Below are 13,388 nucleotides of genomic sequence, written 5' to 3'. Positions count from 1 at the left end.
AAAGAACCCACGGCAACAAAAGGGTTGTTCCTGGCAAAATTCTGTTGAAAAAATCCACTTTGATAGGAAAAACAAATAAAACTGCATGCAGGAAAAAAAAAACCCAAAAATGGGTGGCGTTGTAGTGTAGCGACGCGCTCTCCCTGGGGAGAGCAGCCCGAATTTCACACAGTGAAATCTGTTGTGATAAAAAGAAATACAAATATAATAAATTCTTTTTTGTGGGGCCTCCATTCTCTTCCTTTTCACCACTTTTTTTTCTACTTTTTTGGTTTTTTTCTGTTGTGGATTTTGTTGTTGTTATTGTTGTTGTTGTTGTTGTGGGGCCTCCGTCCTCCTCTTTTTTCTCACTTTTTTTTCTCAGTCAGCTATGAAACAGTCTTCACTCACACACACACCGCAATTGTTAGCTTTCGTTCGTATTTTACGTGTTGTCTGGTGCAACTTCTTCTTCTTCTTCTTCGTTCAAGGGCTGTAACTCCCACGTGCTGGGTATGTTCTTGTTTCCATGACTCACCGAACGCTGGCATGGATTATAGGATGTTTAACGTGCGTATTTGATCTTCTGCTAGCGTATATACACGAAGGAAGTTCAGGCACTAGCAAGTCTGTAAATAGTATGTTGACCTGGGAGGTAAGAAAAATCTCCACCCTTTACCCACCAGGTACCGTTACCGGGATTCGAACCTTGGACCCTCAGATTGAAAATCCAACGCTTTAACCACTGGGCTATTGCGCCCGTCGTCTGGCGCAACAATTACCCCAGTGTGTCTTGCGGCATGTGATTAAGGTATGTTTGATGACTGTATACAGTTGTCTGGGTTTAGTTGTTGCTGCAGTGTGTTGCTGCATGCGTTCTTAACATGTAGTAACAGGTGGTGATTTCTGTCTGGGTATAATAACGCTCTGGGGGCTGTATTCAAGACAAAATTCATTTTGCCTTCAGGCAAGTTATCTTTGACATGGTTGGGACCCGCGGGTACAGTTTACCTTGAAGGATAAGTTATCTTCGTATTCAAGACATGGTTCCCTCAGACAGCTCACCCATACTCTCAGTTTCACTTCTCATTGCACCACAGCTGGGAACATTGTCGAGAGAGTTCTCAAAACACGTGCTATCCGTAAAGCACGCCTGTTTTCTCTTTAAAAAAAAAGAAAGAAAAATGCTGCAAAAGGATCCGTCATATTTACCTCTGCTTCGTGGGCTGTCACCCTTGGCAGGTAGTAAGGGTACATTGCCTTCGGGTTTGTAGACACGCCGGTAGACTGTTGTGTTCATGAACACTGGATATTGCTTACCCTCAGGCAGTTTGGCTTGCCTCAGGCAGATTACCCGCAGGTACACTTTTACCCTCAGGCACGATGTTTTCTTGAATACGGCCCCTGGTGTGAGTTGCAGTGTTAAGGTTTTCCATTCTTTTCTTCATAGCTCTTCGTTCTCTCCCACAACATCTATCCCCACATTTCTCGCACTCCCCGCCCCCCCTTCTCTCTCTCTCCACCTCCGCCCCCTCCCTCTCTCATCCCACCCTCGCTCTGTGTGTGTGTGTGTGTGTGTGTGTGTGTGTGTGTGTGTGCATGCAAGGTATGCTTGCTGCAAAGTTTAAACAGTTAACTAATTCAGGTCGTATACTTTTAACGTAATTGTAAATCATGATCGAAAATTATTATTCATTAACACACATTTTTCCAATCAAAATCGCATGATTAGCGGTGATTTGTTTAGTCTTTATTCACTCCATTCCTTTGCATACCAAAGAGTACTTCTGTTAAAGAAAGTTTTAACGCTTTCCCCAATCTAACTGATAATAATGTATCCATATTAGACCAGGGTTTGTTTATAGAAGGACAAGTTAAAGAAGAAGTGTTTGACTCGTCCACAAATTCGTCATATTTGTTCATATCTGAAACTTTTGTAGGATATAATTATATCATGATTTATTTTTCATTGTAATTCCTTTAACCTAATCTCCCTTGTGCGTGTTCTTGGTATTAACCATGCCTTTTCGCCAGTGTCAAACTGAGTTTCCTAAGCCACAGATCTCTGCCATAAAGATTTACATGTGACGGAGACTTTTCTTCAAGTATTTTTTTTTTTTAATATCTTTTGGTTCAGCGTGGAACAGATTGGCTTCACAGTATGTTGGCAGAAGTTCATTTTGTATGAGTTTCAGTGGCCGGGATCTGGCCGATGACATGACATGACATGACATGACCAGAATTATAGCATGGCATGACATACAGTATGACATGACGTGGTGTGACACGATATGGTATCGTTTGATGTCATGGTATGATCAGACGTCAAGAGAGCCATGCTGCACGGCATATCTTCCATTATCCCAAATCTGCTTATATCACTCCTCGCCTTCACTCCCTCCACTGGTTACCTGTTCAGAAAAGAATAGAATGCAAACTCTTTCTCCTGTGCTACAAATTTATTATTGACATGCCTCCTCCCTTACTTTTCTGAGCTTCTGCATTACTATTCTCCTTCTTGCCAGCTCCGGTCATCAGGTGATATATGACATGATGACATATGACATGATGTGCTATGATATGATATGATTAAAATTTTTATATGGTATAGACAAGACCTCGTACAACGCACAATAAAACAACGTTACCTGTTATGCCCATCCCATCAACAGAAGCTCCACCCTCCAACACCACTTCCTCTCTCCATGACCAGAACTCCACCGCAGCCAACACCACCACCACCACCACCCCGACCCTCACCACAACCACCACCACCACCACCACCCTCGATGTCCAAACATCAGCACCATCACTCTCCAATTCCACCCTCCTCCCTCCACCAACCAACACGTCCTCCCCCTCCCCACCACCCACCACTTCCTCCTCACCATGGCAGCTGGTTGGCTGCCGGCCCTGTCACGTGACGTGCCGCGGCGTGCGTCGGCGCGCGAGCGGAGGACTGCACGAGGTGCCCGGACGGACACGAGCTGGTGGAAGAAGAGGACGGCGCGGCTGGCGGGAAAGGGACGCCGCGCTCGCGAGGAAGATGCGCGCTCACCGACAACGACAGTCTGGATCCGCGCGTCATTGCTGGTGTCACGGTTGCGGTGGTGGTGGTGGTGGTGGTGGTGATGATAGTGGTGCTGGTGGTGGTGATGGTGGTGAAATGTCGTGGTGGTTGTCGTCGCTGTTATCGCGGTGGCGGTGAGCAGATGAGCGGTGTGATTTTGACCACCTCTGATGGTGGTGATGATGGTGGTGGGGTGGCGGTCGGCTGAGAAAGGGGGCAAGTCCTATACTCTGGCTGCGATGGCTTCTGCTAAGGGAGAGGTAGGTGATTGACGAGTGTTGCATTAATGGTACTGTATGCACTGGGGTGGGGAGGGTGGGGTGGACAGGGGTGTGTGTGTGTGTGTGTGGGGGGGGGGGGGGGGTTCTGTGTGTGGTGGGGTGGTGGAGTGGGGTGTGGGGGTCGCGGGGGTGGGGTGGGATTTGGGGGGAGGTTGGGTGGTGGTGGTGGTGGTGGTGGTGTGTGTGTGTGTGTGTGTGTGTCCTGTATGTCTTTGTGTGTCTGTGGTGGTGGTGGGGGGAGGGGGTGGGGTAGGGCAGGGCAGGAGATTGGATGGTGGGTGGTGGTGGTGCTGGTGTGTTTGTGTGTGTGTGCGCGCGCGCACGTGTGTGTGTGTGTGTGTGTGCACGCGTGCGCGTGTGTGTGTGATGCTCTTGACAGTGTGTTTTCATTCTCTTTCAGCCAAAGCAGACTCACTCGTCAGCGCCATCAAAACCGAGCAGCTCGTACACGCCCGCAACCGTACAGACACCACCGCTTCTCATGTCACCAGACGGACGCCTACATGCAGCTGAAAGTAAAACTCAAGCAAGAGCCAGTCCCCAGTGCCAAACTCACTCCCGCTGCAACGAAATCTTCCAGCCTAACGCCCCCTCAAGAAGGATATGAGCCAGTCGAAGTTTCCTCTGGAGCGAGTTCCAAGCCCACCCCAAAAGCAACACCCCCTGAACAAGAATATGAGCCAATTGAACCTTCTGACAGCTTCATGAAAGAGAAGACTACGGGACCCAGTCTCAAACTCATCCCAAAAGCAAAGAACTCTCCCAAACCAACACCCTCTAAACACGAATATGAGCTAGTGGAACTTTCTGACAGCTTCAAGAAAAAGACTATGGGACCCAGTCTCAAACTCACCCCAGAAGCAAAGAACTCTCCCAAACCAACACCCCCTGAACAAGAATATGAGCCAGTCGAACCTTCTGACAGCTTCAAGAAAAAGAAGACTATGGAACCCAGTCTCAAACTCATCCCAAAAGCAAAGAGCTCTCCCAAACCAACACCCCCTGAGCAAGCATATGAGCCAGTTGAACCTTCTGACAGCTTCAAGAAAAGGAAGAAAACTGGAGCCAAGGCGGAAGTGGTGGAAATCCCAGAGGATGGCTACATGGTTCTTGAAGAACCTGAAAATAATTACGAGCCCTACGAATTCCTGCAGAAGGATGCACGTGCCAGTGCTGAGAATATGAAACCCCAGTCAGAACTCGGACAAGAAGAAGGAAAAGGAGGAGGAGGAGGAGAAAAGCCTGAAGTTGCCAGCGCGAACGTGGATTTCAAGAAGGATGAACATCAGAAAGAGGAACAGTCAGCCTGTGACGAGAAGAAGGAACAGGAGGGGGCGTATGGAAACCAGGAAGTAGCAGACCACCTGACCTTGGAAGACCCAGAGGAGCCACAGGGTGTGTACGGTAATGTGGAAGCAGAGTGCCACCCGACCTTGGAAGGCCTCGCAGAACCCGAAGGTGTATATGGTAATGTTGAGGCAAAGGGCCACCCGACCTTGGAAGGCCTCGCAGAACCCGAAGGTGTATATGGTAATGTTGAGGCAAAAGGCCACCCGACCTTGGAAGGCCTTGCAGAACCCGAAGGTGTATATGGTAATGTTGAGGCAAAGGGCCACCCGACCTTGGAAGACCAAGCGGAACCTGAGGGTGTGTACGGTAATGTGTAGGTTAAGGGCCACCCGACCTTGGAAGCAGAGGGTGTGTACAGTAACCCAGGAGGTCGTGAATCAGAGACGTGGCACGAGGAATTCTGCACGCGACGGACAATCATAGAGACAGCAATGATGAGCTAAACGGTGACGTGAACAAGTCATGACAGTGACGGTCAGTGGTGATCGATAGTGGCCACGAGGACAACAGTGACGTAATTGATACCAATCATAAAGGCATTTTGTATGATAGTCAGTGGTCTTTTTCTTTTTCTTCTTCTCCGTTCGTTTGCTGCAACTCCCACGTTCATTCGTATGTACACGAGTGGGTGTTTACGTGTATGACCGTTTTCACCCCGTCATGTAGGCAGTTATATTCCGTTTTCGGGGGGTTAGTTGTGTTCACGTATCTGGACTAGGGTCGGTTTTTTTTTCTTTTGTTTGTTTGCTTTTTATGGTTCTGTCCTATTATCTGCACCGTTTCATTGGCATTACTATTACTCTTACACCGCTCATTCCGAGACCCCACCCCCCAGCCCCTGCGGGGATGTTCACGGCCAAACCTGGGTTCGTCTCTTTCGCAGTCTCAGTGTGCTGGCAGTCCACAGGGAACCATCGATGTTAGGCAGCCAGGAGGCCACTCACCAGAGGAGACCCTGCACTGCATTTTGACTGGGCTAGGATTTGGTTGTCATGACCACCACCACTCTCTCTCTCTCTCTCTCTCTCAGCGAAGCAAGAGGGTCTTGAGGACAGTAGTCGTTGGGGATGGTTCCCGAAGGTCAAGCAGCCCGCCCCCACCCCCCCACCCCCACTCCCATGTAACCATATGTGGATGGATTTTAGTAAACATCAAACTATCCCCTGACGTTCTTTTTTTTTTCAAGACCTTTTAATTAGGCACGTTTGATACAGAGCAGAATGATAGTAGCTGGGTGGACATAATTTTATTATATCATTATTATTATTATTATCATTTACATGTATGGCCGTTTTACTTATTTACCCCGCCATGGAGGCAGCCATACTCCGTTTTCGGGGATGTGCACTCTGAATATGTTCTTGTTTCTGGGACATCTAAATATTGATGTCCTCTGGCTGCCCTGGGATAGTGCATATGCGTCCGTAGTGACGTCACTGATGACGTCAGCAAAGGAAGGGAAATAACCGGAAAAAAACCACAAAAAACGTGCGACACGACATTAAGGTCACTTGCGGCATAGGATGCATTGACACGGCTCACACACAAAAAAAGTTAAGGATTACTTGACAACTTGCACAAATGTGCTTCTTGGGCTAAAAGTGTAATCAAGCTGAATTTTCGTGCGGGCTAATGGCGACCTGTCCAACCATTGTAATGAACACCACCTTGTGCCAGAGGTGTGCCTATTTCAGTGCAATCTTTTACCATGAGAATCATTATCATTATCATCATTCATCATTATGAGCATTTACACCTAATCTTGAAAATAAGCCCTAGGCGTTTACTGTTTCAACTGCAGGGCTGTCTACTTCCTTGCCACAGGAAATGTTCTTCCAATTAAATTGTACAGAACACATATGTAAATATCGAAAATTATTCATCACCTCTGTGACGGATGCGTTTGCATCATTTGGGTATTTCTTGTTTTAACATTCCGGGGTTTTGGTTGGACCCTGTGTTGTTTTGTATGTATAGTGGATTTTCATTGGCTTAGGTTGTTAAGATTTTGTTATTTACTTCACTGGAGAAGAAAAAAACATCTTATTATATGAATGTCAAATTAAATACTTAGCTGGTTTTCTGGGCTTCCTCGATGAGCATCTTGCTGTTGTCTATCAGCTCTCTCAGCTGCTGGAAAGTGGCGGTGCTCACCTCGAAGTTCGTCCCAGTGAGGTTGAACGTCACTGTCTGATGACGTCATCTTGATTTTGACGTCAGTTGTAGTTAACTGCTTGGCAGATTGGGAGATTGAACTTGAACTTGAACTGTACGATGTTTTAGGTCTTGAGGACCTGTTCATCGCTCCGTGTGGGTCATCGGTTGTACATACAAAACTTTGCATGCGTGGCTTATTGGCAAGACGGAGTGTACTTGTCTGGTTTGTTCTTCCAGTAAACATCCAGTCTGTTCTTGAAGGCATTCACTGACGGTGCCAGGACCACTTCGTCTGGGAGACTATTCCACTGACGTTTTGGTGACCCTTTCACGGAAGAAGTGTTTCCTGGGTGTGTGAAGTGGGTGTGGTGCGGGAACATTTTCTTTCGCGTTTCCTCTGGTGCCTGATTCCTCTGCAGTTTCAAGTTTTGGTTTTTCAGTCTTGTAGATTCCGTGGACACACTTGAAGGTGTCTATCATATCCCCTCTGAGTCGTCTGTGTTCCAGGCTAGGCAGGTCGAGTCGTTCTAGTCTTTCCGCGTAAGGTAGCTCACTGATCGAGGAGATCAGCTTTGTGGCTCGGCGCTGCACGTCCTGTAGCTGCTTGCATAATGTCTTGCGTCTAGGTTGCCACACAGATGCGTTTCCAGAGGAGAATGTCCAGATTTCTTGACATGTGGTGGTATATTATCCCGAAGAACGGGTTAGTGTTTCCAGTTCAGCTTTTCTTCCGGGTGAGGGCACTGGGGCTATGTATGATGTCGCTGGTGGCCGATTGACTGTGACACTTTGGAGAAGGTCCAACGACGCGCAGCCCGCTTTGTTCTCAACCTTCACAGACATACTGCCAGTGTAGATCAGATGCTGCATGAGTTGGATTGCCCCCCCCCCCCCCCCCCCCCCCCCCACTTCCGGAACAACGCCGACGCGCAGCTGGCCTCAACATGATGTATAAAATCATCAATGAACTGGTGTGCGTACGCTGCAACCAACTGGCCCCCGCTGTGACCTGCTCCACAAGAAGTCACAGCAAACAGCTAAAGAGGATCCCTGCCAAGAATGAACACCGCAACATGGCCTCCCCCCCCCCCCCCCACCCCCACGCCCCCCTACAGTCAGGGACTGGAACAGCCTGCCAGCAGACGCCGTCCTGTCCCCCAGCCTTGACACCTTTTCTTCAAAGGTGTCAGGCCTACACTAGACCCTCCCCCCCCCACCCCCCTTTTTTTTCCCCCTGCACACTCCCTAAAACGCCAATAATGGTCACAATGTTGACCGTGGGTGTACATGGAAGAAGAAGAAGAAGAGGGAACGTCTGGTGTTGCCCTCCTTGTTGCTGATGAAGGCAGTCCAATGTGGATACGGGTGGTCCAACATGTCTATGTGAGATGACGCCCTACAGTAGGCACATGCTAATTGAAATGAACAGTTAACCAACAAGAAACTGAATGAGTAAATCGACAGGTGGTGAATTATTATGAATCAGAGTCTGTGATATCATTGTGAATTATTATGAACCAGAGACTGTCATATTACTGTGAAATATGAATCAGAGACTGTCATATTATTGTGAATTATTAATCAGAGACTGTCATATTATTGTGAATTATTATGAACTAGAGACTGTCATATTACTGTGAAATATGAATCAGAGACTGTCATATTATTGTGAAATATGAATCAGAGACTGTCATATTATTGTGAATTATTATGAACCAAAGGCTGTCATATTATTGTGAAATATGAATCAGAGACTGTCATATTACTGTGAAATATGAATCAGAGACTGTCATATTATTGTGAAATATGAATCAGAGACTGTCATATTATTGTGAAATATGAATCAGAGACTGTCATATTACTGTGAAATATGAATCAGAGACTGTCATATTATTGTGAATTATTATGAACCAAAGGCTGTCATATTATTGTGAAATATGAACCAGAGACTGTCATATTATTGTGAATGATTATGAACCAGAGACTGTCATATTATTGTGAAATATGAATCAGAGACTGTCATATTACTGTGAATTATTATGAACCAGAGACTGTCATATTATTGTGAAATATGAATCAGAGACTCTCATATTATTGTGAAATATGAATCAGAGACTGTCGTAGTAAAGACTATGGAAGTGTGATGCATCTTGGAACAGAAATACAAATCGTTTTTGTGTCGAGAATGAAACTGTGAGCTCCAAGATCAACTGAAGGGGATCCAGAATTCTTTTCAAGAAGTGTGTTCTTCTTTCTTCAAGACTGTGTAGGGACATGAAAAGAGAGACTCTGGGACTGTATGAAAGAGAGTGAAAATATGAACTTGATGTAAATTACTAAATGAACATATTGGATTTACCTTATTGAGGATTTGTGATTGAATCTTGTGAAACGGTTTCGATATAAAATTATTCTATGTGTCATTGGTCTTTACTCTTCAGTGTCTAGTGCCCTGGTCTATTGTTTTGTTTACGGAGTGTTTGTGGTGATTGGATGTAAGTTCGTTTGTGATAAAGGGAGAGAATAACTTAGAACACACACAGAAATACACACACACACACACACATAACTTTCAGTGTCTGTCTATATTTCTAACAACATCATAAACACGGTCTGTAACAACCCCCCACCCTCCCCATACACACACAAGCACACACACACACACACACACACACACACACACACACACACACACACACACACACACACAAAAGTCACAGCACACAATTGTAAATAGTACACAGTCAAAAATATAGCCAACAATTTCTGAAACAATCAAAACTCACTCACTCGTTGTCGATTTAGTTCAGAACTCACAGCTATCGTTATAAACCACTGAACTACTGTAGCATTTTTTGGGTCAAACAAACTTTTCAAACTGTTCGTTATGCAAGTGTCCTTCACCTCCCCCCCCCCCCACCCCCCCCTCCCCCCACACCACCCAACCCCCAGCCCCCGCACCCCCCATACTAGTAAGGTTCATGTTCTTTAAGTTTTCACCGTTAGAGATTAAGCATTTCTTTCGAATTTCTTCATAATACACATAAAAAAGAAATGAGTTTCATCTTCAACTGAAGCACCACACATAGGACAAGGGGACCGTGCAGACGTGTGAGCAGAGAACCATTTTTTTTGTTAGCATTTAGGTCCAAAGATCTAAGTCTGAATCGAGCCAGGCTTGTTCTGTGCCATTTATTACTTATTACCTTAATGTATTTTTCTGTCTGAAAAAATGTTCTTAAAAGAGAGGAACCAACTGTATTTTTCCGACTCTTCAATGTGGGCATGCCAATCCTGTTTATTCCAACTGATTAATCTGTCTTTAAATTCTGCGAGAAATATTCCATCATTGTCAACACCCTGATACATCCAGACAATCCCAAAGACCTGTGTGGTTAGAACATTCTTTACAATAAAAAGCCCAATTTTCTTTCCCAGAATCGAACTGATTTAGCATCATTCCATATGTTTGTCTGCTTATTCTTGTCAGTGGAAGCTGTATCACTCTTATGCCATTATCCAATACATTTGATCTTTGTTTTTACGTGTAGTAGGTATCGACCAGTTTCACCACATGACATTTTATTGGACGAATGCAAAGGCACTGAAAGGAAGCGTTTAATTGCATATGTATGAACTTTTTCCATTTCTTGATTATCGTGCAGTCCCCAGATTTCTGCACCATATGTTAGATTTGGATCAATTTGCGAGTCAAACAGTTTCCAGAATACAGAGACGTCGATACAGTTGTTTTTTTGTTTTTGTTTTTTTTAAAGATCTTACAATCTCCACTACCCCCTTCTTTCCTTTTCTACAACTTTCTATCCATGCACTTTGAAGACTCAACTTAGTTTTAAACGGAAGACCCAGTTATTCTAAGTCTCCATGGAACCATTTTCGGTGAATTGAAAGATGTCCCCCCGGGCCCCCCTCTCCCCCTTTCGAAAAGCCATTACATTCGTTTTGTCCAGATTTGCCGTCAAATCTAACCTATCAGTCTCGAACTTTAGTGCATCCAATTAGTTTTGTAGCCCTACAGTAGTGTCTAATTTAGAGAGAGAGAAAGAGAGAGAGAGACAGAGAAACAGAGAGAGAGAGAGACAGAGAGAGAGAGAGACAGAGACAAAGAGAAAACGGAGGTGGTGAGGGTGGGAGTGGGACAGAGAAACAGACAGACAGAGAAACAGACAGACAGACAGGCAGACAATTTGCACATAAATTGTTGTAAGATATATATTGTTTTGCTACATCCGATGTTCACACTTCTTATTTTTGTTTTTCTTATCATTCTTCTTCTTGCCGTTATCATCATCATCATCATCATCATCATCATATTATTATTATTATTATTATTATTATTATTATTATTATTGTTGTTGTTGTTGTTGTTACTAATATCATCATCATCATCATCATCATTATTATTATTATTATATGTCATATATATATATATATATATATATATATATATATATATATATATATATAATATATGAAATATATATGTGTGTGTGCATATACATGAGTATATATGTATGTATGTATATATGTTTGTTTGTTTTTTGATGAACAACAACAATAAAAAGGAAGAAAGAAAGAAAGAAGAATATGACATGATGACGACGATGATAATGATGATGAAGAAGACCAAGAACAAGAAGAGGAAGAAGAAGAAGACAGAGCGAGGAAGAAGAATAATTATTGTTATCGGAGGGAGGTGGACGGAACGGTTTTTAGTGGACGAATAATTCTCATGTTGCTTGTCCCGCCTCTGCTAATAATACCGATCACACTCAGAGGCTAGCGTCCTGCAAGTCTGACACAAAAAAAAAAAAATTCTTTTTCTTCTTCTTCGTTCGTGGGCTTCAACTCCCACGTTCACTCGTATGCACAGGAGTGGGGATTTACGTTTATGACCGTTTTTTTTACCCCCGCCATGTAGGCAGCCATACTCCGTTTTCTGGGGGTGTGCATGCTGGGTATTTTCTTTTTTCCATAACCCACCAAACGCTGACATAGATTACAGGATCTTTAACGTGCGTATTCGATCTCCTGCTTGCCGTATACACACGAAGGGGGTTCAGGCACTGGCAGGTCTGCACAAATGTTGATCTGGAAGATCGGGAACTCGGGACCCTCAGATTGAAAGTCCAACGCTTTAACCACTCGGCTATTGCGCTCATTTATTATTTTTCTTATTACGTTGTATGCATTGATTGATAAATCGTGTGATTCCAGACGTTTTTTTCATTACATGTTAAAGTGTATATTCATTCGATTAATCGGAACAGTTGTTTGAATACAGGAACAGTATATTCTGGAGGATTACCCATCCTAACCGATGATTTTTACGCAAAATAAAACAGCATTTGGAAACAAAAACTAACATTCATTAAAAGTTTGTTCAACAGTTAACGTGCGGCTATGTGTGATTGTTGCATGTGTTTGTGAATGTTTGTAGACTATCTTGATGTCTTTTTGGTGTTTTTTTTTTTTTTTTTTTTTTTTTTTTTTTTTTAGGCCGAAGCTGGGGCGGGGGGGTGGGGGTGGGGTGGTGGGGTGGATCATGGACAATCTCTGAACACTTGTACATCAGTTGTTGTTGGTGTTCTGTGCAATGTCAACAGCGGTAAGGTTACAGGCATCTACTACATTCACTGTGGCTTTTTTTTTACTCACTTGTGTAAACAAAGTGAGTCTATGTTTTAACCCGGTGTTCGGTTGTCTGTGTGAGTGTGTGTGTGTGTCCGTGTGTCTGTGTGTCTGTGTGTCCGTGGTAAACTTTAACATTGACATTTTCTGTGCAAATACTTTGTCAGTTGACACCAATTTTGGCATAAAAATAGGAAAAATTCAGTTCTTTCCAGTCATCTTGTTTAAAACAATATTGCACCTCTGGGATGGGCACAAAAAAAAAGAAAAGAAAAAAAAGAAGCCTAATTATATGCAAACTGCATTTACTGTTATATTTATATTTTTTGTATTCTCTAAACTTGGCACTTTGACCTCTTATTCTGACACAACAACAAGAGGAGTCATTATTATCATTTTTTGTTCAAACAGGAACTTCTTTTGCTAAGCATGGAATTTTTATTTATTTTGCAAACGTTTGGTGCAGATAGTAAAAAAAGGGAAATTACTCTGTAATTAATGCTAGGGGAGTTAATTTATCACAAGTGAGTCTTGAAGGCCTTGCCTCTCTTGTTATTTATTTATTTTTATTTTTTTATTTTTTGCTGCTGCTGCCCCAATCATCTGCACAAAGACTGGATTACGGTCATGTTCTCAAAATGATTTTGAACTCAGAGTTTGCAAGTTTATAAGAGACCCGTTCGGATGCTTTTGTTGTAGTGGATTTACAAATTCCAACAAAAACCAGAATACCAACGACTGGTGAGGTACGGGTGGTGTACTTTTGGAGATAAACCTGGTATTCTTGTGGTATCAGTTTTCTGTGTTCTTTTCTTCTTCGTTTTTTTTCTACCTTCATTTCGAACACACACACACACACACACACACACACATATATATATATATATACACACATAATT

The 13,388-nt window shown here is 43.7% G+C and overlaps 1 protein-coding gene and 1 long non-coding RNA gene across 2 annotated transcripts in view; both read left to right on the top strand.

Annotated features, from left to right (window-relative positions):
* The window catches only part of LOC143277148 (uncharacterized), a 14,339-nt gene extending 12,808 nt beyond the window's left edge, over positions 1 to 1,531 (top strand). The window contains exon 4 of the long non-coding RNA XR_013053688.1: positions 666 to 1,531. This is a non-coding gene — a long non-coding RNA (uncharacterized LOC143277148). The remainder of the gene's footprint in view (positions 1 to 665) is intronic.
* Positions 1,532 to 3,168: 1,637 nt separating this feature from the next.
* Positions 3,169 to 7,730, top strand: LOC143277147 (uncharacterized). Its single transcript, XM_076581894.1, has 2 exons — positions 3,169 to 3,309; positions 3,731 to 7,730. The coding sequence occupies exon 2, from the start codon at positions 3,834 to 3,836 to the stop codon at positions 4,995 to 4,997; it is 1,164 nt and encodes a 387-aa protein (XP_076438009.1). The 5' UTR covers positions 3,169 to 3,309; positions 3,731 to 3,833; the 3' UTR covers positions 4,998 to 7,730.
* The last annotated feature ends 5,658 nt before the right edge of the window (positions 7,731 to 13,388 follow it).

The sequence above is a fragment of the Babylonia areolata genome, chromosome 33 (genome assembly GCF_041734735.1).
Source record: "Babylonia areolata isolate BAREFJ2019XMU chromosome 33, ASM4173473v1, whole genome shotgun sequence".
Classification (NCBI taxonomy): domain Eukaryota; kingdom Metazoa; phylum Mollusca; class Gastropoda; order Neogastropoda; family Buccinidae; genus Babylonia; species Babylonia areolata.
The sequence above is the reverse complement of the archived record's forward strand: the minus strand, read 5'-3'. Positions and strand labels throughout refer to the sequence as shown.